At 36.9% G+C, this 25146-nt stretch overlaps 2 protein-coding genes across 2 annotated transcripts; one reads left to right on the forward strand and one right to left on the reverse strand.

Annotated features, from left to right (window-relative positions):
* The first annotated feature begins 4202 nt into the window (after positions 1-4202).
* nkx2.5 (NK2 homeobox 5) lies at positions 4203-6487 on the forward strand. The gene is made up of 2 exons (XM_061928090.2): positions 4203-4554; positions 5893-6487. The coding sequence occupies exons 1-2, from the start codon at positions 4203-4205 to the stop codon at positions 6480-6482; spliced, it is 942 nt and encodes a 313-aa protein (XP_061784074.2). The 3' UTR covers positions 6483-6487.
* A 7605-nt stretch (positions 6488-14092) lies between these two features.
* Positions 14093-22313, reverse strand: bnip1a (BCL2 interacting protein 1a). Its single transcript, XM_061927589.2, has 6 exons — positions 22162-22313; positions 21705-21797; positions 21539-21630; positions 20298-20402; positions 16179-16297; positions 14093-16099 (listed from the first exon to the last, which is right to left on the reverse strand). Exons 1-6 carry the CDS (start codon positions 22240-22242, stop codon positions 15903-15905), a joined length of 687 nt encoding a protein of 228 aa, XP_061783573.1. The 5' UTR covers positions 22243-22313; the 3' UTR covers positions 14093-15902.
* Positions 22314-25146: the final 2833 nt, after the last annotated feature.

Genomic DNA, 25146 nt, shown 5'->3' on the forward strand with positions numbered 1-25146 from the left:
GTCTGTGTGTTTTCTGTGTGTGTGTGTGTTTGGTATGCGTACGTATGTGATAATCAGAGGTGGGTAGAGTAGCCAGAAATTGTACTCAAGTAAGAGTACTGTTACTTTAGAGATTTATTACTCAAGTAAAAGTAAAGAGTAGTCACCCAAATATTTACTTGAGTAAAAGTAAAAAGTATGTTGTGAAAAAACTACTCAAGTACTGAGTAACTGATGAGTAACCTGTTCGTTTAATGACGGCAACAAATAATGCACAAAAACATAAAAATAGCAATGAGCAAATTTAGAGCCAGGAATATCTCTTAAGCAACTAAAACAATAATATATATTAAATAATAATACATTAACATAAAAAAAATTAAGGCAAATTGAGCCACACTAACTTAACAGCACCATAGGCTCAGTAGGCAGAGATTACAAAAGAAAATAACAAGTTAGCCTTTACGCAAACCATAAACTGATAGGTGTGGGCTGCATCTGGGAACACACTGATTGGTGTTTCTATGCATGCGTGTGTGTGTGTGTGCGTGTGTGTGTCTTTGTCTGTCTCTCTATGAGGCTGCAGTGCGTTAATAAATGTCCCCACACGATGTACATTTGACAGTGATTCATAGCAGGGAAGCTAACATCAGCCTACGGTGACAGCCAAAATATCTACTAACGTTACTTACCGCGATATGCTTCCTCAAATTTGACGTTGAGTTCATGTAAGCTTAAGCTTGTTGCCGCTGAAACTTTATGTGCAGTTACTCACCTGACCGCCTGGCTCTGTTTGATTGGTGAAACGGAGTCAAACGTCACCAGTGACTGCATTTGATTGGTGAAACGCAGGCATGCATAGATCCTACTTTGAAGGTCTGTCTGACAAACCAAAACAAACAAAGCGTGCATTAACAGATGGATAAAAATCAGTAGCGAGTATCGAGCTGAATGTAGATAAATGGAGCGGAGTAAAAGTAGGGTTTCTTCTCTATAAATATACTCAAGTAAAAATAAAAGTATGTTGTATTAAAACTACTCTTAGAAGTACAATTTATCCCAAAAGTTACTCAAGTAGATGTAACGGAGTAAATGTAGCGCGTTACTACCCACCTCTGGTGTTAATGAGGGATATGGCTCACCGGGGTATTGTTTTTAACTTTGTAAAGCACTTTGCGTTGCATTTCTTTTATTTATGAAAAGTGCTTTGGAGATCAAGTTTGATTGCTTGTTTATATTATCTGATTGTAATGCATTTGAATTGCACTATACCGGTCTGGTGTCATTCCTGGGCCGGATTTGGCCCGTGCGGCGCCAGTTGAGTACTTTAATAATCAATGAACCATAGCCTAAAATATAATAATCATGTTCCCAACATATGTTTGTTTTTAATTATTCAATCCATCTATTTATATATAAATAAATAAATCAAGTTATCTGTTTGTAATGGATTTGAACTGCACTATCTGATTTCTGCTCCTTAATGTGGACAAGACCAAGGAGCTGGTCATCGACTTCAAGAAGAAAATGACCCCTGTGGAGCCCATCAAAATCCAGGGCCGGGAGGTGGCAGTAGGGGGGCAGTACAAGTACCTGGGAGTCCACTTGAACAGCAGACTGGACTGGAAGGACAACAGCAAAGCTGTATACAAGAAGGGCATGAGCAGACTCTTTTTCCTGAGGAAGCTTAGGTCCTTTAATGTGTGCAGCAAGCTGTTGGAGATCTTTTTTCAGTCTGTTGTGGCCAGTGCCCTGTACTTTGCAGTGGTTTGTTGGGGGAGCAGCACCAGCAAAAGGGACTGAAACAGGATTGACAAACTGATCCGGAAAGCCGGCCAAACAGTTGGAGGCGTTTGTGTCAGTGAGGGACAGGAGGAACCTGGACAAACTGCTCGCCATCATGGACAATCCTGCCCACCCACTCCACTAGACAATTGAGGGACAGCGGAGCTCATACTCCAACAGGCTCCTTCAGCTTCGTTCCCCTGCACAGTGTTCGATTCAAGAACTCCTTCATTCCACACTCCATCCAGCTGTATAATCACTCGCCAGTTGTTGAGTGTCTGTGCTGTCTCGAGCTCGGCATATCAGCAGGTAGCTAATTGCTTTGTAGATGTCGGGAATATGGTTTGTCGCGATCACAATATGCGGGAGGCAGCGTGCAGGTAAAAAGGTATCTAATGCTTAAACCAAAAATAAACAAAAGGTGAGTGCCGCTAAGAAAAGGCATTGAAGCTTAAGGATGGCTATGCAAAACGAAACTAAAACTGAACTGGCTGCAAAGTAAACAAAAACAGAATGCTGGACGACAGCAAAGACTTACAGTGTGTGGAGCAGACGGCTTCCACAAAGTACATCCATACATGACAATCAACACCAAAATAGGAGCGCAAGACAAGAACTAAAACACTACACACAGGAAAACACCAAAAAACTCCAAATAAGTCACGACGTGATGTGACAGGTCGTGACAGCACACCTACTTTGAGACAAGAACTATAGTGATGCATGCTTGGTTATGGTTTGAATTCATCTCCAACAATTGCGAGAATGACTTTTTATTGTCAATATCGGCTGTTGAGATTCATTTTTTTATGTTTTCTGCCCGCGGTGTGCCTCGGGATTTTTTAAATGAAAACAATGTGCCTCGGCTCAGAAAAGGTTGAAAAACACTGGTATATATTATATAAATAATATAATATAATAATATAATATATATGTATTTATTATGTAAATATCAATCAATCAATCAATCAATGTTTATTTATATAGCCCTGAATCACAAGTGTCTCAAAGGGCTGCACAAGCCACAACGACATCCTCGGTACAGAGCCCACATAAGGGCAAGGAAAAACTCACCCCAGTGGGACGTCGATGTGAATGACTATGAGAAACCTTGGAGAGGACACCATATGTGGGTAACCCCCCCCCCCCCTCTAGGGGAGACCGAATGCAATGGATGTCGAGTGGGTCTGACATAATATTGTGAAGTCCAGTCCATAGTGGATCCAACATAATAGTAAGAGTCCAGTCCATAGTGGGGCCAGCAGGACACCATCCCGAGCGGAGACGAGTCAGCAGCAAATATTACATATACCGTATTTTTCGGAGTATAAGTCGCTCCGGAGTATAAGTCGCACCGGCCGAAAATGCAGAAAAAAGAAGGAAAAAAACACATATAAGTCGCACTGGAGTATAAGTCGCATTTTTTGGGGAAATTTATTTGATAAAACCCAACACCAAGAATAGACATTTGAAAGGCAATATAAAATAAATAAAGAATAGTGAACAATAAGTGTACGTTATATGACGCATAACTGAGAACGTGCCTGGTATGTTAACGTAACATATTATGGTAAGAGTCATTCAAATAACTATAACATATAGAACATGCTATACGTTTACCAAACAATCTGTCACTCCTGATCGCTAAATCCCATGAAATCTTATACGTCTAGTCTCTTACGTGAATGAGCTAAATAATATTATTTGATATTTTACGGTAATGTGTTAATAATTTCACACATAAGTCACTCCTGAGTATAAGTCGCAACCCCCGGCCAAACTATGAAAAAAACTGCGACTTATAGTCCGAAAAATACGGCATGTTATATTTTATATTTCTACTACATGTTTAGTCTACTTAATACCTACATTACCCTTTCCATCCTTTGAAACTGAGCTACTGTAAGGAACAATTTCCCTTGTGGATCAATAAAGTTTGTCTAAGTCTAAGTCTATACTGTCAACTAACTGCGCATGTGCACTATTAAATGCTGTTAAATGCAAACTTGGGGTATAATATCATAATCTGCATGTATGCAAATTACAGCCACAACATTTTAAATATATATTTGGCATTTTGCACAGGCAGAAGAATGATGGTGCAGATGTGCCTAATGCTGCGGCCTGCAGTGAGTGGCTTTAGTTGCAGCAGCCCAACGTGTGTCAGTCATGTGAGTGTAAAGTACACCAGAGGGACCACAGAGTGAGGGTCCCACTGGCCCCTTCATGCCCCCCTCCTCCCCCCACGCAGGCGTCATTGCAGGGGACAGAAGGGGGGGAGAGAGAGAGAGAGAGAGAGGTTGGAAATGAGTGAAGACCTCACAGAGGACCAGCAGCGTGTGGCATTCCTAAGTAATACTTACATCTAGTAAACATTACCAGGAAGGAGAAGAAGTCCTTGTCGTGATCGCCAGGTGACAGTTTAACAGTTGTTGACCATGTTTCCAAGCCCCAGCACGTCCACTCCCTTCTCCGTGAAGGACATATTAAACCTGGAGAACAGCCACGACCTCTTGTCTTCCCTGGACCTGCAGTCTTCTCGCATGGACTCATGCTGCACTCATGCGCCCTGCACTCATGCGCCCTGCTGCGCCTCCTCCTGCATGCTGGGCCGCCTCAAGCAGGAGCCTCTGCGGGACGCGCCGTCGCTCATGCCGCTGTTCGACGAGGACCTCCGCCAGGGGCCCAAATGCGGGAGCTTTTCCGCTGCGGTTTACGGCAAAGCTCTGACAGAGATGGACCCCGTGAAGGAGGGCGGGTCACACATGTTGGAGGAGAAACACGCAAAAGGTGAGTTGAACAGTTAATTAAATTATTAGTGGGAAAAAAACAAAACAATCAAGAAATGTATTTAAATGTCTTGCTCATAACGCTCCTATTATTATTGATTATTTTGCGTGGGTAAAATGGTTTATCTCATTCACAGACAGTATAGCATAAAATATGAATACAGGTTAAAACATTTAAATAAATTAAAAAAAACATGTAAACGTGTGCATTAGTTTTTATTTTATATATGTATTCCTCCATTTACATATGTGGAGGCTGATGTGTGGGATTTTAAAAATTGCAATTATTTTTTAACAATGCTTTTTTTTTTGTGAAACATGATTTGTTTCAGACATCTGAAAAGAGCTAGAAAAAAAAAAGAAGCTCATATTTAAACAAATATCGAAACTATTGTGTCATTATATACTATATACATTATACAGGTATACTCTTATTATCCACGGCTAAAAATGACAGTAGAATGATTCAATACATTTTAGTGGAAAATGTATTAAGGAAAAATAAACCATATATATATATATATATATATATATATATATATATATATAGGTACAATAGATTGATTTTTAAATCTTAAACATATTTAACAGAGAATCTTTTTTAAATGTTTTATGAAAAACATTTTCTGTAAAACAGATCATTTATATATATATATATATATATATATATATATATATATATATATATATAAATTATGTTTATATATATATGTATATATATATATATATATATATATACACAAACAGAATGTATTTATATATATATATATATATATATATATATATATATATATATATATATATATATATATATATATATATATATAAATAAATTATGTTTTTAATGTTCAAATTAAAATACTCAGTTAAATATGTCTAAGGTTTAAAAATCAATCTATGGTTTGTGTATATATATATATATATATATATATATATATATATATATATATATATATATATATATATATATAGTTGTGATATGTATACTCATTTAGTATACTTTTGTATTTTACAATTTAAAAAAAACAAGCTGTTAATTGTATTTGTTTAGTCTAAAATCCCATACAAAAATATGAAAATCAAACGAATTATATATATGTGACAAGTGTAATCATTTAGTGGTGTTATTATTATTATTATTACTACCAATGTTTTGTTTTCTTAATTATAAAGTTGAATTATTATTTTTTTATTGTGGGTAAAATCTGCACTTCACCGACATAATGTTTCAGAAAGTATATCCTATCCTAAGCAATTACGCAAAAAAAATTGAAAAAATAATGAACAAAATATTAGTATATATATAGGAAATGTTTGACCTATTTTGTCTTTTCCGAAGAACTGAGTCATCTGGGTCCGTCAGTAGAAGGCCAGAAGCCGGACGATCCGAACCGACCGAAGGCCCGAAGACGCCGGAAGCCGCGGATCCTCTTCTCCCAGGCGCAGGTGTACGAGCTGGAGCGCCGCTTCAAGCAGCAGCGCTACCTGTCCGCCCCGGAGAGAGACCACCTGGCCGGGCTCCTTAAACTCACCCCCACCCAGGTGAAGATCTGGTTCCAGAACAGAAGGTACAAGTGCAAGCGCCAGAGGCAGGACCAGAGCCTGGAGATGGTGTCCCTGCCCCCGCCCAGGAGGGTGTCCGTGCCGGTGCTGGTGCGGGACGGCAAGCCCTGCATGGCGGCCGACACGAGCACCTGCAACCCGTCCTACTGCATGGCTCACGTCAACCACTTCACTTATAACAACTACCCGCCCTTTAACGGCTACACAAACACGGCCTGCAGCGCAAACTACGCGTGTAATTACCCCACGACGACGTCCAATAACGGAAATTACATGAACTTTGGCGTGGGGGATTTAAACAACGTGCAGCCCAGCTTCCCTTCCAGCAACAGCGGGGCCTCACTACATGGAATTAGGACTTGGTAGGCACCTTCAGAGCATGCATGCAGTTATTGTTGTCTTGAATATTTAACGATTTTGATATAGTTTTTTTGCGCAATGTCCTTATAATGAGTTTTGTGATATGAGAGTAAAGAAAAAAGAAAAAATAAAGAGCACTGATACTTTTATAAATGCGAATTGTCAAAATATGTTACCAAAGGGCGTAAAAGTGGGATGTTGGCTTTTGTAAAAAAAAAAGAAAAAAAAAAAGTTTGTCATTTATTTAGAAAAATAGGTAATAAATGTTAAGATTAAAAAAATGTTGAACGATACTACGGTTGCTTTAAAAATACAAAATTAGAGATGTACGATATATCGGCCGATAAATGCTTTAAAATGTAATATTATTGAAATTATCGGTATCGTTTTTTTATTATCGGTATCGTTTTTTTTTTTTTTAATTAAATCAACATAAAAACACAAGATACACTTACAATAAGTGCACCAACCCAAAAAAACCTCCCTCCCCTATTTACACTCATTCACACAAAAGGGTTGTTTCTTTCTGTTATTAATATTCTGGTTCCTACATTATATATCAATATATATCGATACAGTCTGCAAGGGATACAGTCCGTAAGCACACATGATTGTGCGTGCTGCTGGTCCAATAATAGTACTAACCTTAAACAGTTAATTTTACTCATTTTCATTAATTACTAGTTTCTATGTAACTGTTTTTATATTGTTTTACTTTCTCTTTTTTTTTCAAGAAAATGTTTTTAATTTATCTTATTTTATTTTATTAATATTTTAAAAAAAAGGACCTTATCTTCACCATGCCTGGTTGTCCAAATTAGGCATAATAATGTGTTAATTCCACAACTGTATATATCAGTATTGGTTGATATCGGTAATTAAAGAGTTGGACAATATCGGATATCAGCAAAAAGCCATTATCGGACATCCCTATACAAAATGGTTCCTTCCACCTTTGCAACACTTAACACATACGTCATAACGTCATTAAAGCGCACGTTTGTGAGTGAATTGAGTGAATTAATAATATTAATAATAAATTAATATTTATATAGCGCTTTTCTCTAGTGACTCAAAGCGCTTTACGTTGTGAAACCCAATATCTAAGTTACATTTTTAAACCAGTGTGGGTGGCACTGGGAGCAGGTGGGTAAAGGGACACAACGGCAGAGACTCGGATGACAGAAGTGGGGCTCGAACCTGGAACACTCAAGTTGCTGGCACGGCCACTCAAGCTATACAGCCTCTTTAAGATTGACACACAGCACCGACATTTTGAAACAAGAATGAGGTGACAGACAAAAGGTAAACAAAATATAACATCTATTTGTGGCAGCATGGAGAAGAAAATAAGACATTTCAGTTTTGCATAATTGCACATAGCTATGGTGTGTTCAAATACCCTCAATTAGATATATTAAAATATGATTATTTACTTTTATATGTTGGCCACTTTATATTAAATTTGTTGGTAAAAAAATATATTGGGGAGTTATCTACATAAGTTCTAGATATGTTAATCCCATCTTTAAAAATAAAGAACCTAATTAAGGTTTTTACATACATCCATTTTCTACCGCTTGTCCCTTTCGGGGTCGTGGGGGGTGCCGGAGCCTATCTCAGCTGCAATCGGGCGGTAGGCGGGGTACACCCTGGACAAGTCGCCACCTCATCGCAGGGCCAACACAGATAAGACAACATTCACACTCGTGTTATAAAATTGCAAACAAATTCATGCAATAGATTGTTTGAGCAGGTAAACATACCAAGCGTTGGGTTTAGGGTGGGCCAGGGGGCCCTTTAGGAGTCATGGGGGCCCAGAATGTGACACTATGTGTGCAGCAAACCTATTATTTTAACAGTTAGTGTAACAAAAAGTCTGTCGAGCTCTCACATGGTTTGTGTCGAGTTAAACTGTTCAAGAGGCTATTATGAGGCTTCCTTCAAAGTGCTTCAAAAAAGGTTAAAAGGTGGTTAGTAGTTTACATATTTTACAACCGGGCTGTCAGACAAATGTACACTCACTAAACGTGTTTGATGGCCGCCCGCAGCACAAAGATGCGCGTGTACGCCAAATGACCGTGACATTCGAGTTTTTCCATTCGTTTACTATACACAGGTTTAAATGCATTTAGACTCATTTTAATCTTGTACACATTGACTGGAAGCCAACTTTCAAATTCGTATGTTACTTGCAGTATTTCCTATGCAGTATCGGTATGTTTGCTTGCCATATATAAATAGGCCTAATAGTTTGCACAATTTTAAACATTTTGACAATATTTATCCAGCATGCTAATACTTTTAGTGTATTTTATTATACTGTATGTAACTTGGTTAGGATATGTTTAGGACAGGGGTCGGCGACCAAACATGTTGAAAGAGCCATATTGGACCAAAAGTACAAAAAACAAATCTGTCTGGAGCCACAAAAAAAATGAAAAGCCGTATATAAGTCTTATGATGAAGGCAACAAGTGTCTAGCCTACTATCAAAATGACTATGTGTCCCAGGCTGAAGCAAATCTTCGTTGACAGAAATGTTGAAATTTTATATTTATTCTACACATTTTTACAGCATTAGAAACCATTAGTAAATCAGGTTACTCAGAAGGTGAGATAACTCCTGGAAATTACTGGCTTTTTAACGGCCAAAGGTATATATGTGTGTGTCCAAGTTAAAGGAAACGGCAGGCTGTCTACTTTTAATAGATTTATTACAATCTTTGGCAAGCTAGGTAATGTTTGCTGTGGTCTGGAACAACATGGCACACAAACAGATATCTGAAATGCAGCCAATATTACATACAGATAATGTGTCATGAGACATGCAAATATAAAGAGGACATAAGTAAAGGATATTAAATGAGCTCAAATATACCTACAAACGAGGCATAATGATGCAATATGTACATACAGCTAACCTAAATAGCATATTAGCATTGATTAGCTTGCAGTCATGCAGTGACCAAATATGCCTGATTAGCACTCCAACGAGTCAATAGCATCAACAAAGTGCACCTTTGGGTATTCACGCACAGCATAAAACATTTGGTGGATAAAATGAGACAAAGGAGGAGTGGCATATTGTACATGTAAACAAACTGTTGCGTCACAGTCCACACTTTGAGTGAGTTCAAGAATCACCGAAATTAGTAGGACAAAACGATGTTCACCAAATACTCTCATCAGTGAAGCATACACACAAACATATTAAACAGTGGGCTTTCTAACAATTGGGAAGGTTTGCGTCATGTTTGTCCTCAAATAAAAAACGTACTAAAACAAAAAAGTTATTTTCCCATTTTCAATCCTTTTCTAAAAATGCTCTAGGGAGCCACTAGGGCGGGTGCCGCATGCGGCTCGAGAGCCGCGGGTTGCTGACCCCCGGTTTAGGATATGTTTACATCCTCAAACTCATCGGTGCACTCGGTCGACACTATAAGGTGCTCAAGGCAAACAAATCCATTTATGTTAAAGATAAAGTACACACTTAAAAGGAACATGCACAATTATAACTCACAAAAGTTCACGTCTGACATTTCAGCAACCATTTTAGTTTAGAGCAGTCAGTGTACAGCTTGCAGTATAGTTACTATGTCCACTGAAAATGAGTGAACACACAGCTATAGTATATTATTGTGTAAATGGCTTGCAACACAAGTGACTACAATGACAATCGTGTCTTTCCTGTACTCAAGCAACATGGTGCATGGGTATAGTGTCATGGTCTAGGGGTGCGCGAGCAGGGAGGATTTGCGGTACATCGAGGCGAAACGTGAATTCCAACACTTGGTATCACATCCTGCTTGAAAAAGCAGGCCGCATGGCGCAACAGGATAAGGAGTTCAAACACACCACCTTGCAGAGGAAAATAAAAGTGATGGAGTGGCAAAGTATGTTTCCTGAACCCCAATCGTCAAGCAAAAGAAGGTGCATCCACCGACACCCTGACGTTGACATCTGATATATTCGATGCCCAAGAGGATTAAGGCAGTGCATAACAATATTGACATTTGGACGCTATTTGAAAATGTTCACAAAGAGGTGCACTCATTGTGCTGTCATGCCGTTATTTAGACAATACGGTGTTATTTTGGACTGTTACAAGATGTACACGGATTACTCCAAGTTACATTTCTATAGTTTTGTCCCTTCAGAAGATAATAAAATGATTACTGAAGTATGAGCAATGTGTGTACCGTATTTTTCGGACTATAAGTCGCAGTTTTTTTCATAGTTTGGCCGGGGGTGCGACTTATACTCAGGAGCGACTTATGTGTGGAATTATTAACACATTACCGTAAAATATCAAATAATATTATTTAGCTCATTCACGTAAGAGACTAGACCAGGGGTCCCCAAACTACGGCCCGCGGGCCGGATCCGGCCCCCAACATCCAAAATCCGGCCCACGGGAAGTCCCAAGTTTAAAAAAAAGTGTTATATATATATATATATTTTTATTTTTTTAATCTTTCCTTTCTAATCCATTTTCTACCGCTTGTTACTCTCGGTGTCTCCTAGCCGCTCAGGCAAATCATATTGTCTAAAAATGAATTTTCACATCGATAACGTGACAATGTTAAATGTCAAAACGAATTAAAAAGACAATGTGTATATATATATATATATATATATATATATGTATATATATATATAAACACATATACATTGGGTTAAAAAAATTTGGCCGGGGGCCGGGCTGTATGTGTATGTATATATACATATATATATATATATATATATATATATATATATATATATATATATATATATATATATATATATATATACACACATATATATATATATATATATATATATACATATATATATATATATATATATACACACACACACACACACACACACAGGTAAAAGCCAGTAAATTAGAATATTTTGAAAAACTTGATTTATTTCAGTAATTGCATTCAAAAGGTGTAACTTGTACATTATATTTATTCATTGCACACAGACTGATGCATTCAAATGTTTATTTCATTTAATTTTGATGGTTTGAAGTGGCAACAAATGAAAATCCAAAATTCCGTGTGTCACAAAATTAGAATATTACTTAAGGCTAATACAAAAAAGGGATTTTTAGAAATGTTGGCCAACTGAAAAGTATGAAAATGAAAAATATGAGCATGTACAATACTCAATACTTGGTTGGAGCTCCTTTTGCCTCAATTACTGCGTTAATGCGGCGTGGCATGGAGTCGATGAGTTTCTGGCACTGCTCAGGTGTTATGAGAGCCCAGGTTGCTCTGATAAAAGTTAAAGTTAAAGTACCAATGATTGTCACACACACACTAGGTGTGGCGAAATTATTCTCTGCATTTAACCCATCACCCTTGATCACCCCCTGGGAGGTGAGGGGAGCAGTGGGCAGCAGCTGTGGCCGCGCCCGGGAATCATTTTTGGTGATTTAACCCCCAATTCCAACCCTTGATACTGAGTGCCAAGCAGGGAGGTAATGGTCCCATTTTTATAGTCTTTGGTATGACTCGGCCGGGGTTTGAACCCACAACCTACCGATCTCAGGGCGGACACTCTAACCACTAGGCCACTGAGTAGGTGACATGGCACCCCAAACCATCACCCAACCATGCAAATTTTGCATTTCCTTTGGAAATCGAGGTCCCAGAGTCTGGAGGAAGACAGGAGAGGCACAGGATCCACGTTGCCTGAAGTCTAGTGTAAAGTTTCCACCATCAGTGATGGTTTGGGGTGCCATGTCATCTGCTGGTGTCGGTCCACTCTGTTTCCTGAGATCCAGGGTCAACGCAGCCGTCTACCAGCAAGTTTTAGAGCACTTCATGCTTCCTGCTGCTGACCTGCTCTATGGAGATGGAGATTTCAAGTTCCAACAGGACTTGGCGCCTGCACACAGCGCAAAATCTACCCGTGCCTGGTTTACGGACCATGGTATTTCTGTTCTAAATTGGCCCGCCAACTCCCCTGACCTTAGCCCCATAGAAAATCTGTGGGGTATTGTGAAAAGGAAGATGCAGAATGCCAGACCCAAAAACGCAGAAGAGTTGAAGGGCACTATCAGAGCAACCTGGGCTCTCATAACACCTGAGCAGTGCCAGAAACTCATCGACTCCATGCCACGCCGCATTAACGCAGTAATTGAGGCAAAAGGAGCTCCAACCAAGTATTGAGTATTGTACATGCTCATATTTTTCATTTTCATACTTTTCAGTTGGCCAACATTTCTAAAAATCCCTTTTTTGTATTAGCCTTAAGTAATATTCTAATTTTGTGACACACGGAATTTTGGATTTTCATTTGTTGCCACTTCAAATCATCAAAATTAAATGAAATAAACATTTGAATGCATCAGTCTGTGTGCAATGAATAAATATAATGTACAAGTTACACCTTTTGAATGCAATTACTGAAATAAATCAAGTTTTTCAAAATATTCTAATTTACTGGCTTTTACCTGTATATACACACATATATATATATATATATATATACACACACACATACATACATACATACATACATACATACATACCGGTACATACATATATATATATATATATATATATATACACATACATACATACATACATACATACATACATACATATATATATATATATATATATATATATATATATATATATATATATATATATATATATATATATATATATATATATACAGCCCAGCCCCCGGCCCAATTTTTTTAATCCAATGCGGCCCACGAGTCAAAACGTTTGGGGACCCCTGGACTAGACGTATAAGATTTCATCGGATTTAGCGATTAGGAGTGACAGATTGTTTGGTAAACGTATAGCATGTTCTATATGTTATAGTTATTTGAATGACTCTTACCATAATATGTTGCGTTAACATACCAGGCACGTTCTCAGTTGGTTATTTATGCGTCATATAACGTACACCTATTCAGCTTGTTGTTCACTATTCTTTATTTCTTTTAAATTGCCTTTCAAATGTCTATTCTTGGTGTTGGGTTTTATCAAAAAGATTTCCCCAAAAAATGCGACTTATACTCCAGTGCGACCTATATATGTTTTTTTTCCTTCTTTATTATGCATTTTCGGCCGGTGCGACTTATACTCCGAAAAATACGGTAAGTGAATAAGGCATATTATTACCCCCGCATGTCAACTCCATCAAATGCAAGTATTATTAAAATGATGGCAATGTGAGGCGATGGCAGCGAGGTCATGCAGCTCCTCTGGACACGCTCTCCTATGAGGTGCTGAAAAGGCAACGTCAGATAACAAATCCACACAGACCAAAAATATCCCCCTCCCCTTACCCTTGCCCACATTGGAGAGGGGAAAAACGGGCAGGATAGTTTGCTTTTCCGGGTCTTATCTGAAGAAAGACAGGGATGCGTGCTGTTCTGTTTCGGCCATATATGTGCTCGTGGCTACAGCTTGCACGTAACTTGCGAGCAAGGCTAACAGGTGTTTTTAGGAGGTGCAAACCTTTCTGAAAGCTTCAAATCCCTGTTTGAAATGTGTAGTTATGGGCTAAAAAGTACAGGGACATTTTGATGCCTTTGAAATAGTTAAGCAATGTACAGAACCTTAAATTCTTGCAAAACTGAAGTAAAGATAAGCTAATTTTTTATGTTTGTTTTTCTCTTTTTTTGTCAATACTTACTCCAAAATAAGGACCATTATTTATCAAATTAAAGGTCCTTAGCTGTCTTGTTTTGTTATTTACAGCTGATGCACCCACCATTGGACATAGATGAAAATGAGTGTATTGTTTTTAGCTTATATGGTGAGTTGTTGAATATAGACAGAATTAAAATGAGCACTTTTTTTTGGTTAGCAACTCATTTGTTATTTTAATGTAAAAAGTTATATAGAAAATAAGATGTTCTGGCATTGTTGTCTTGTTGCAGGTAGCCATCTGTGTAATAAAGCATTTTATGACAAAGTAACTCAAAAGTAATGTGGAATTAATGTAACAACAATCGTGAGATACTTAGATTGTAAAAAAGTCATTACTTTCAAATACTTAACTAATAATTACATTTTTGTAAGTAACTTGCCCATTCTCTTTACACTTGTCTGCAGAAAAAAAACTAAGGTTATATATTTATTCTATTAAATATGTATACATTTTCTTAAATACTCCATCATCCGAATTATATTTTCCTTAACCCTCTCGGAACATTCAATTTAATTTGCCTTTAAAGTCAAATAAAAAAGTCTTTGAGTTTTTAAATTGACCTTTTATTTATTGTTTTTATGTTAAAGGGATTACACTTGTATAGCATTTTTCTACCTTAAAAGTAGTCAAAACTATTACTATATCTATTCTGATGATGCAGCATCAGAGCAACTGGTTTCAGTATCTCGCTCTAGTTTTTTTGCTCAAATTTATCAATCAATTGTAGTCCTAATCAAAAATATCAACCATGTAATGATTTTTTATTTTTTACTTTTTTTACATGTTGAGCCTTTCGATCAGATAATGTTAGTTTTAAATGTGTGATATCACTAATGTTATATGCAAATGTATACAAAAAACTGCATGTGACATAATTTGATCAAAAAGCCCTTCAAAAGGGTTAAAATAATACAACACAATCACATTACGTTTGGTAATTTTGTTTAGAGCTGAAGTTGATCGAGCGATTTCAGCTAACAAAGTAGCAAAAAATATGAATCCAAAATGTGATTATGCCCTTGAAATATAGGACTTTATTGTCCTGTTTGGCTTTCAATTATTGTCAAATAACTGCTAGTGTAAGAATTGAACATTGATTGTTTTTAATCAAACATGGAAAAAAAAAACCTTTAGGAAAAAACATGTATAATGGAGTACCACAATAAAAAAACATGACAAAAATACAGCAAACGTGTACTGAAAGGACAAACAAGTCAGCATTTGTCCCCGGAGGGTTAATAGTATATATTTTTTGGGGGGAGGGGAGGGCCAAAACATGTCTCCAAATCACAAAAAAGAAATTAGTATTTGACTTTGGATGTTCCGCTGTACCTAATTATGTCATTCTCTACGTACTTGATTAACAAGTTTGATTGGTTGCCAAATGTAAGTGTTATATGCAAGACTGATTTCAATTGGAATATTAAATACTTCTATGCTGTCTGGCATTTTTGACGGCATCATATCGACACATATCAACAAAGTTTAATGAGTAGTTAAAATTATTATTTGCAAGAAAATCCTACACCAGGAATTCACATTGGGCTTAATTTCAACAGATATACGATCACAAAGTGTGTTTTTTTTGTTATTATTGCAGTGCTTTTTGTTGCATCTAAAGAAGTACATTATTTTGGAAAAATTAATCACACTCTTATTAGATGAATGACTTAATTTTGGTTAACATGCAGCATGTTGAAAACAATTTGAGCTCACTTGGTATAGTGGAGCAGTGGAGGTGGTCTTGCACTCCTCAAAAGAAAGGAAATATTCTCTTCTTCAGGATGTAAAGAACAGTGGCGAAGAAAAGGGCCAGTGCAAGAAAGATGAGCAGTTTATCAGTCAGCTCCCTGCGGTTGTACTTGGTGATAAGTTTCCTTCCCAACTTGATGGTCCCTGACATGGTCTTAAATTCGTCATTGGTGTCTTGGATGGTCCTGGATGACGTAGCTAGAACCAAATGAGGACATCACGTCTTAAATACTTTGTACCACAAGAGCATTTGTATTAGAAAATGGAATATTCAAACCTAATGTTGTCATTGCCTCCTCGCTCTGGTTAACCTGCTGGGCCATCATTCGACTGATGCTCATCAGGTTCTTTGTAATGTCACTGGACGTCTCAGCCATGTCCTCTTTGGTTGACTTCCTGTGATGAATACAATTACTAAAAGGCAGTCCGTTTGACCATTGCGCATTTACTTTATAGAGACCGACACTTCTATTTATTACAAGTGAAATGTCCCAAATTGAAATTCAAAAATTGCAAAACAGCAGAACAGGTCTGCATTTGATTTTATTTATTTTGTTGCTGTGGCCATAGCACCAGAAAAGGGTGCGAGTGAAAGCAGGGAGGTATGGTAACAACCATAGAATCAACCAACAATGGTAATATGGCTTAAACTCCAATCTAATTACAAAGGAGTACAGAATGCACACTGTAACAAGAATTCCCTTCCAGGCACACGCAGTAATTTTCCCAGGGGCATGGCTCCCATACAAAAGACTTCTGAAGGGCCCCCCCATCCCACCCAAACCTAACGTTGCTGCCCCAAAAAAGCACCAACAAAGTCAATATAAAGTGGTCAGAATATTAAATATGATTATAAATCTATCGTGTTTTCCTCTAATTCAGAGCGTGAAGGAAAGATTAGCTGATTTACGAAGAATTATCATCTGTAGGTAGGGGTGTAACGGTACACAAAAATTTCGGTTCGGTACGTACCTCGGTTTAGAGGTCACGGTTCGGTTCATTTTCGGTACAGTAAGAAAACAACAAAATATAAATTTTTTGGTTATTTATTTACCAAATTTGCAAAATCTTCCACCAAAAATATTTTTCTTAGTGGAATATTTGATGTGAAGTAATCGGAACCTTGGATAGGTCAATAATTCATAACAACATTGATTTTGATTCAATATTATGTTTTGAGCAGTGACAGTTTGAAAAAAAACAAAAAACAGCTTTGTTGTATTAGTCAACATTGCAACTTTTTCTAAATTACATTTAACCTTTTTTATTTCACTTTTGTTATGTTTTTGTTTATTTTAATAGTATTTTTAGAATGTGCCGTGGGCCTTTAAAACATTAGCTGTGGGCCGCAAATGGCCTCAGAGGCACACTTTTGACACCCCTGCTATAGATAATAAAAAATGTAATCTGATAAATCTATGGATAAAAAGCAGAGCCTGGCGACGCATGCGCGTTTATCATAACTCTCTCGCTCTCTCTGTCTCTGTCCCTCCCTCACGAATGCTGCTGCGCGCACAATTTGTTTTGTTTTTAACCCCTTCTTAACCCTGAACGTACATTGTTAATACAGGCAACTATAACTCAAAATGCCGGACATTTGAGGCATTTAAGAAACTCCACCCTGACAGCTCCGCAAAAGAGGACATGTCTGGTGAAAAGAGGATGTATGGTCAGTCTATCCTAGCCCGATCGCTGCTAGCATGCTTTTGCGGGGTTGTCCGGGCGGAGTTTCTTAAATGCCTCAAATGTCCGTCATTTTGAGTAATGCTTACACAACGTGCGGTACGCTACTTAATATGTCCGTGTGGAAACTCGCACCTCCGCACCGAACCGAAACCCCCGTACCTAAACGGTTCAATACAAATACACGTACCGTTACACCCCTATCTGTAGGTAATTCATATCGTAATAATACATCGTTATTATGATTATAATATTATCAGTGCATCTCCTTTTTCGCTTTAAGAGGCTATTTTAAACTTTATGTGCGCCGACAATAAATAAGTTTGCCGCTGCAATACTAACAAATTACCTCAGTTCTATCTAAAGTTCCATCTGAGTTTGTTTTGCAGGGTGCAGAGCACATTGCTCTAGCTATCATTACTACCTGTGCAATGCGCGCTGCCTTCCGGCGGTCAAAATAAACACTGTGATTAATCTTCATTCATTTATGGTAAATTGGTAGTTTGTTTTTTCTTTTTTTTTTTTTTTTAATCACATGCATTAACGCTGACAGCTCTAATTTTTATCTTTTTTCTATCATCGTCATTCTTGTTTTATAATGTTAGTGCTGTGTGTGAATGCATATAGGTGAGCTTTGATGTGTTCCATGCCAACAAACCCTTTTGCATTGTTGTAAGGGGGTGGAGGTATTCAGACGTTTTAATTTGATTAGAAGAAATTCACATTAACATTTATGACATAGTTTTTTTCTTCCAACTTACATATTTAAATTACAGAAAAACAATTATTCGAACTTTACAAAAGCCTCGAGCCCCTGTACTACATCCCCTCAAATTCCACACCCTTGCATTTTCCTATACGTTTTCCACCACTTCATACATCGCCCATGCATTACTCACAAGTTCAAGTGATTTTTTGCTACAGTTATGCGGCTACCTAGAAAGAGCCAACTTTTGAACGTGCTGCAAACATTATATCCCTCCCTCTCCCTGATCAGAGCATGTAAGCTCTCTCCATCTCTCCAAACACACACACACACACTTTGGGACTGCTTTTGCATAGGCGCGCATGTGTGTGTGTACAGAAGGCCGCAAGTGACAGCCATAAATGCCAGTCATCTTATCATTTATATTCAATTTATTTGTGATTGTGAAAAATACAGACATTTATGTAATCTGTTTTTTTAAACCACTAATGCCAATGTGTCAAAGTCAAGGCCCGTGGGAATGAATTTTCAATGGCCCCCGGGATGATATTTGATTAGTATTAGAACCGGCCCGCAGGCCACAGCCGCCTGCTGCTGTTTTGCACGCACGAATACTCCATCAGTGTAGGCGCTAGGAATTTTCAAAATGGGGCCCCGGGGACCCCATCAAGTCATAAAAATGGGGTCGCACAGTAAATTTTTGGGGTCCCACTTTTTTGTAACTGTTTTGAAAACAAATTATAAATGTATGTATTATCCTGTTATAGCTCACATTCTATATGGTGTTTTGGAAAAAGTTTTTCATAAACGTTACTGAATTGATTAAAAAAAATAACACAAGCTAAAACAAATTGTTATGCATATGTAAATGTATTCAGTTATAAACATTAATTCACTTTCTTCTTTCCTTCATGGATCTAAACGTTACCGCTGCCGGTATTTTTTCCTATATTTTTATTGTAATATTTTCAGAATGTGTTTGTTCTATTTTTGGCTAAAGTAAGCCAAAGAAAACAATCTGAATTTGTAATATATTTTTTGGTTTAATGCCATTATTTTAATAGTCTGGCCCATGAGTTAAAATGAGTTTGACACCCCTGAACTAATGGTTCTTATATTTTAAGGCTTAAAACAATTGAGCCAATGACCTACAGTAGCTTTAAGGGTGAGTACCGTATGTTTCGGAGTATAAGTCGCTCCGGAGTATAAGTCGCATCGGCCGAAAATGCATAATAATAAAGAAGGAAAAAAACATATAAGTCGCACTGGAGTAAAAGTCGCATTTTTTAGGGAAATGTATTTGATAAAACCCAACACCAAGAATAGACATTTGAAAGGCAATTTAAAATAAATAAAAAATAGTGAACAACAGGCTGAATAAGTGTACGTTATATGACGCATAAATAACCAACTGAGAACGTGCCTGGTATGTTAACGTAACATATTATGGTAAGAGTCATTCAAATAACTATAACATATAGAACATGCTATACGTTTACCAAACAATCTGTCACTCCTAATTGCTAAATCCCATGAAATCTTATACGTCTAGTCTCTTACGTGAATGAGCTAAATAATATTATTTGATATTTTACGGTAATGTGTTAATAATTTCACACATAAGTCGCTCCTAAATATAAGTCTATAAACTATGAAAAAAACTGCGACTTACAGTCCGAAAAATACGGTACATAATTTGTCGTTGGCAAATTTTTTTGTCTAACGTTTCACTTTTTTTCTACCATATAAGAAGACTGTATAAAAGTTACAAAAGCACGGTGCTTGAAACCCAACCGTTTTCAGCAATCACCTCTTTAATGGTAACTGTTTGACCCTGGAAGTGACTACTGCCATTAATTCCAATGGGATATATTTTTGAAGTTTTAAAATGAGAACAAACTGATTGTTCTCATTGAGGTTTTGTTATTTGAGGAGAACTGAAACACGACTCCGGCCTCACTACCGAAAGAGACAGTCTTAAAGCAGCGGGACACGCTGTCCCCTCACCTCTGTCTTGCGCCACTATCAGCTCCATTAAGGAGCGCCTGCTTCTCCATATTGTCGATTGACAATTTACTGGCCAGGTTGGACTTCCTCCACGCGGTCTGGTTGCTGCCACAAACACACACACAAACCTTTTTCAGTACTAAATCATCTGCAAGTTTACACATGAAACAAAAATAGTCAAAACAAAATGGGAGAAGGAAGGAGGGATAACTATATCTGAGGAAGAATGGACAATAATATGGAAATATCAATGGACTTGTACCAGTTCACCCAAGTGGAGGGAGTTTGGCTGGAAAAATTTGATCAGATTTTTTATTACACCTTCTCAGAAGTCTCACTATGATAACAACTCCCCTGCCTGCTGGAGAAATTGTGGGAATTGAACGGCAAATCACTACCATGTTTTCTGGGACTGCTCCACCATAAAGGACTATTGGAAAGAGATACACCAAGCTCTACAGGATATTTTCAAACGTGAAATACCGCTTGAAAGTAAAACTTTGTTTTTTGGACATGCACCTCAGGATTGGCTGAAGAAAGATAAACACTTAATGAATATCCTACTGGTGGCTTGTAAAAAGACCATTACTAGGAAATGGATATCCCAGGAGAGCCCAACTTTGAAGCAATGGATGGAAACAACAATGGACATACATAAAATGGAGAAGATAACTGCCTTTATTAATTATAAATTGGAGAAATTTACTTCATACTGGGAAAATTGGGTCAACTATGTCACGCCCCATAAACCGGACTTTAATTTTTCGAATTAGTGATTGTACAGCAAAAAAATTTTTTAAAAAAATTTAAAAAAGGGATTACTCCTTATATGTGTATATGTATATATATCTATATATGTGTATGTGTGTATATATATGTGTGTGTGTGTGTGTGTATATATATATATATATATATATATATATATATATATATATATATGTGTGTATCTGTTTATATTTTATTGTATTTCTGATTATTATTATTATTAATGTATTATTATTTATTTTTTTTCTGTTTATTTAATCGATGTATTTGTAGATATTACTTTGTTATTTTTGTTGTTTCTTTCTTTGGGGGGGGGGGGGGTTGGGTGGTATGGGTAGGATATAAACACAAATATTTTGACATTTAGGGCAGAAAATAGATATTATTTATGTGAATATGATGTAATGGATAGGAATGTCTGATGCTGGATGTCAATAAAAATAAAATGGAAAAAAAAAAGAAACAAAAATAGTCACCTCAGCATCTGTTTCCTGTGTCCCTCTACCTGACGGATCAAGGCTAGCTTGTCAGACTCTTTGTCTTGCTCCATTGCCATCTGCTCCAAATCCTGAAAAAAACATATTTTTAAATATGCAAGGTGTGCGTGTAGCTTTGTGAGCTTTAACATATATAGTTTCTTACTTGTATGAGTAATCGTAGATTTTGCAAACCCTTTTTCACGTTAGCATTGAGTTCGGTAAGCGTGCTCTGAGGACCTTTGCACTCGGTGATGTCCTGGAGTGTTAGGATATAAAGTGAGTGATGGAAACAGAATACACAGTACATGCAGGATAAAAGCTGTTTGGAGAAACACGTGCAAACCATACTTTCATACATAATATGGAGATATTCTATCTATTCTATCTTATAGGTGAATTTAGGCAAAATAAAACAGAAATATGATGACAATTACATTCCCTTTGGCGACATATTTTACAAGTATCGAATAATAGAGCACAGTAAGTCACTTTTTTCGGCCTTGCTTAACATGGTCAACACATGTACTAATGGCTTAAAAGACGTTTCTAACACATGACTTTGTCAAATACCACCACTTCTGACGCAGTCCCAAATAGTCTTACCAAATAAACATTCGCACCTGGATAAGCGCTTTGACTTCTAAGTCATATTTTAATATTTCTTGTTCACATATTCGGACGTGGACGTCAAGGGTTGCCATGTTGGAAACGTATACACTTCCTGGTACGGCGAGTCAGAAGGACCTCTTTCACTTCCGCATGCCAGCATGAGAATCGTACACATAGACATCTTATAAGTAGACGCAGCATTGGCTGCTGTGACGCGAGGAATTCGTCCGCCATCTTGAAGTGGTGATGAGGAGCCGGCGAGCAGCCTCAACTGGCAGTGGACAGGTAGAAAACAAAGATGGTGTTCAGCGTTTTCCTGCTCAAATGAGCGGACTGTTGAAAATAGGAATCGGGGGATTACTTTTCACAAGTAAGATTTAACATGAACGTACTATTGGTTGTATTTTGTGAAAAGAATATTATCACAGAGTTGAGAAGGAGCAAAGATCTTCAATAGTACTGAAATCGTAGCTGCTAGCAAACAAGAGTATGACCATAGTATAATTGCTTGTCAATTAAATTAATTAAATTTAAAAATGTCATACTTGAATAACATAAAGTTGAAATAAGAAATACGTTTATATATGTTTATGTTTAAGTATTTGGCAGATGCTTTTATCCAAAATGACATACATAAAAAATACATATAAAACAATCACTGTAAACTAGGGATGTTCGATAATGGCTTTTTTGCTGAAATCCGATATTCCGATATTGTCCAACTCTTAATAACCAATACCGATATCAACCGATACCGATATATACAGTCGTGGAATTAACACATTATTATGCCTAATTTGGACAACCATGTATGGTGAAGATAAGGTCCTTTTTTTAAAAAATGATAAAATAAAATAAGATAAATAAATTAAAAACATTTTCTTGAATAAAAAAGAAAGTAAAACAATATAAAAACAGTTACATTGAAACTAGTAATTAATGAAAATTAGTCAAATGAACTGTTAAAGGTTAGTACTATTAGTGGACCAGCAGCATGCACAATCATGTGTGGTTACGGACTGTATCATTTGCAGACTGTATTGATATATATTGACATATAATGTAGGAACCAGAATATTAATAACATAAAGAAACAACCCTTTTGTGTGAGGGGAGGGATTTTTTTTGGGTTGGTGCACTAATTGTAAGTGTATCTTGTGTTTTTTATGTTGATGTAATAAAAAAATAAAATAAAAAAAATAAAAAAACGATACCAATAAAAAAAAACGATACCGATAATTTCCGATAATACATGTTTAAAGCATTTATTCAAGAAACAATATGATTAGGTTTAGAGCTGTCCGATAATATCGGCCTGTCGATATTATCAGACATCTCTAAACCTAATCATATTGTTTCTTTAATTTAATAATAGCTGACCGTTTTTTCCCCCCTTCTCTGGGATTATATTCCCAGTTTTGATCTCGGACGTCCGGTCATTTATAGCATATAAGAATATTCTATTACTGTTAAGCAAACTATGAATAATAAAACACGCCAAAACATGTGTCCTTTATCATAGCTACACGTATGACAAAATAACCGCGTGAATATCAGTGGTATTAAGTGAGGTAAAATGAATTAAATGCGTTGACAGTTCATTGCTCCTGCCAAATGAATTGCACTGAGTGGAGCGGATCACCACTCCAAGATGGCGGCCCCGCGTCTCGTCAGTGCCAGTAGGCAGTAGCAGTCGATGCTGCATCTATGTCTATGATCGTACACGGCATTGCCTGATGGGAAATGGCCAAACATATTTAATGGAAATACAGTTGTCCATAACCAAATGCTACAGTAAAACCATACCACAGACTTTGAATAATATAATTTATAATGCAGTTTTTTTCCCTTTAAATAAACAGCAATGTTGCAAAATATGTATAACTGGCAGAAGGGCGCCCCCACGTGGTTGTAAAGAGGCACAGAAGCAGAATGTCAACCGTTGTAATTGTCATACATTGAAGTCATTATGAGATTTTTGTAATTAATGGTTGTAAATCGTACAATGAAAAATTTTTAATTGCAGTATATAAACAACTCACCCAATCCTTGGATTTTAACTATAGGGCACCCCTACTTCCCAGGATGCATTGCGTGTTGGTCAGGAGGGCTGGCGGTCTCGATGATCTGACAATGCTAATTATCCAATAAACTCACTAAAACAATTAGACAAACTGTATAATTTCTTCACTTTTAAAGTTTAACACAAAAAAGGCTAAAATACATCAGGTTTATGATCACACCAATTTGAAAATAAGAAAATGATTTGAAAAGGATAATGTACAAAAACTTGCTATCTAAAAATAAAAATGGGTGTCTATAGATAATATTTTTGATTAAAAGTAACAAACCAACATATAGACACACACAGAAATGTTACAGTTCCATTCACACATTTAAAATAAACTTTAAAATTGGGGGTTAAATCACCAAAATGATTCCCGGGCGCGGCCACCGCTGCTGCCCACTGCTCCCCTCACCTCCCAGGGGGTGATCAAGGGTGATTGGTCAAATGCAGAGAATAATTTCGCCACACCTAGTGTGTGTGTGACAATCATTGGTACTTTAACTTTAAAACCAAAGTCTTAGAAAAATATATCACTCTTGAATCAACACCAGTAGTTAATACTATGATCAATGTTAATTACAAAACTAAATGTGGGGTATAAATAATAATGGAATTATAAGTGTTTGTATATAGTATATTATTGGTACAATGTTTAACCAAAACATGTACAGGGATATTTCACAACTGTTTGTCTATGTCTTTACTGTGTATATATCTGAACAGTGTTTATGTTGTGTACAAAGTGTATTTATAATATGTTGTGTAAAGAAAATTTCATATATCTATTAAGCTCATCTTGTATATGAGATTGTTTATTTATAGGGTTAGGTGAAAAAAGTGCTCAACTTCAGCCTAAACCCTTTCGGTCTGTAAAATTTTCAATTTACGAATGTAAAACTGTTTATTTTGTTGCCCACTGACCGAAGAA

This window comes from Nerophis lumbriciformis, linkage group LG35 (assembly GCF_033978685.3).
Source record: "Nerophis lumbriciformis linkage group LG35, RoL_Nlum_v2.1, whole genome shotgun sequence".
NCBI lineage: Eukaryota > Metazoa > Chordata > Actinopteri > Syngnathiformes > Syngnathidae > Nerophis > Nerophis lumbriciformis.

Excerpts from the sequence above, each read along its gene's own strand:
- nkx2.5 (XM_061928090.2), top strand. The coding sequence starts at position 4,203 with ATGTTTCCAAGCCCCAGCACGTCCACTCCCTTCTCCGTGAAGGACATA. Across the intron at positions 4,555-5,892 it reads GGAGGAGAAACACGCAAAAG|AACTGAGTCATCTGGGTCCG; the intron begins GTGAGTTGAACA and ends TCTTTTCCGAAG.
- bnip1a (XM_061927589.2), bottom strand. The coding sequence starts at position 22,242 with ATGGCAACCCTTGACGTCCACGTCCGAATATGTGAACAAGAAATATTA. Across the intron at positions 21,631-21,704 it reads ATCTACGATTACTCATACAA|GATTTGGAGCAGATGGCAAT; the intron begins GTAAGAAACTAT and ends TGTTTTTTTCAG. Across the intron at positions 16,298-20,297 it reads GATAGTGGCGCAAGACAGAG|GAAGTCAACCAAAGAGGACA; the intron begins GTGAGGGGACAG and ends TATTCATCACAG.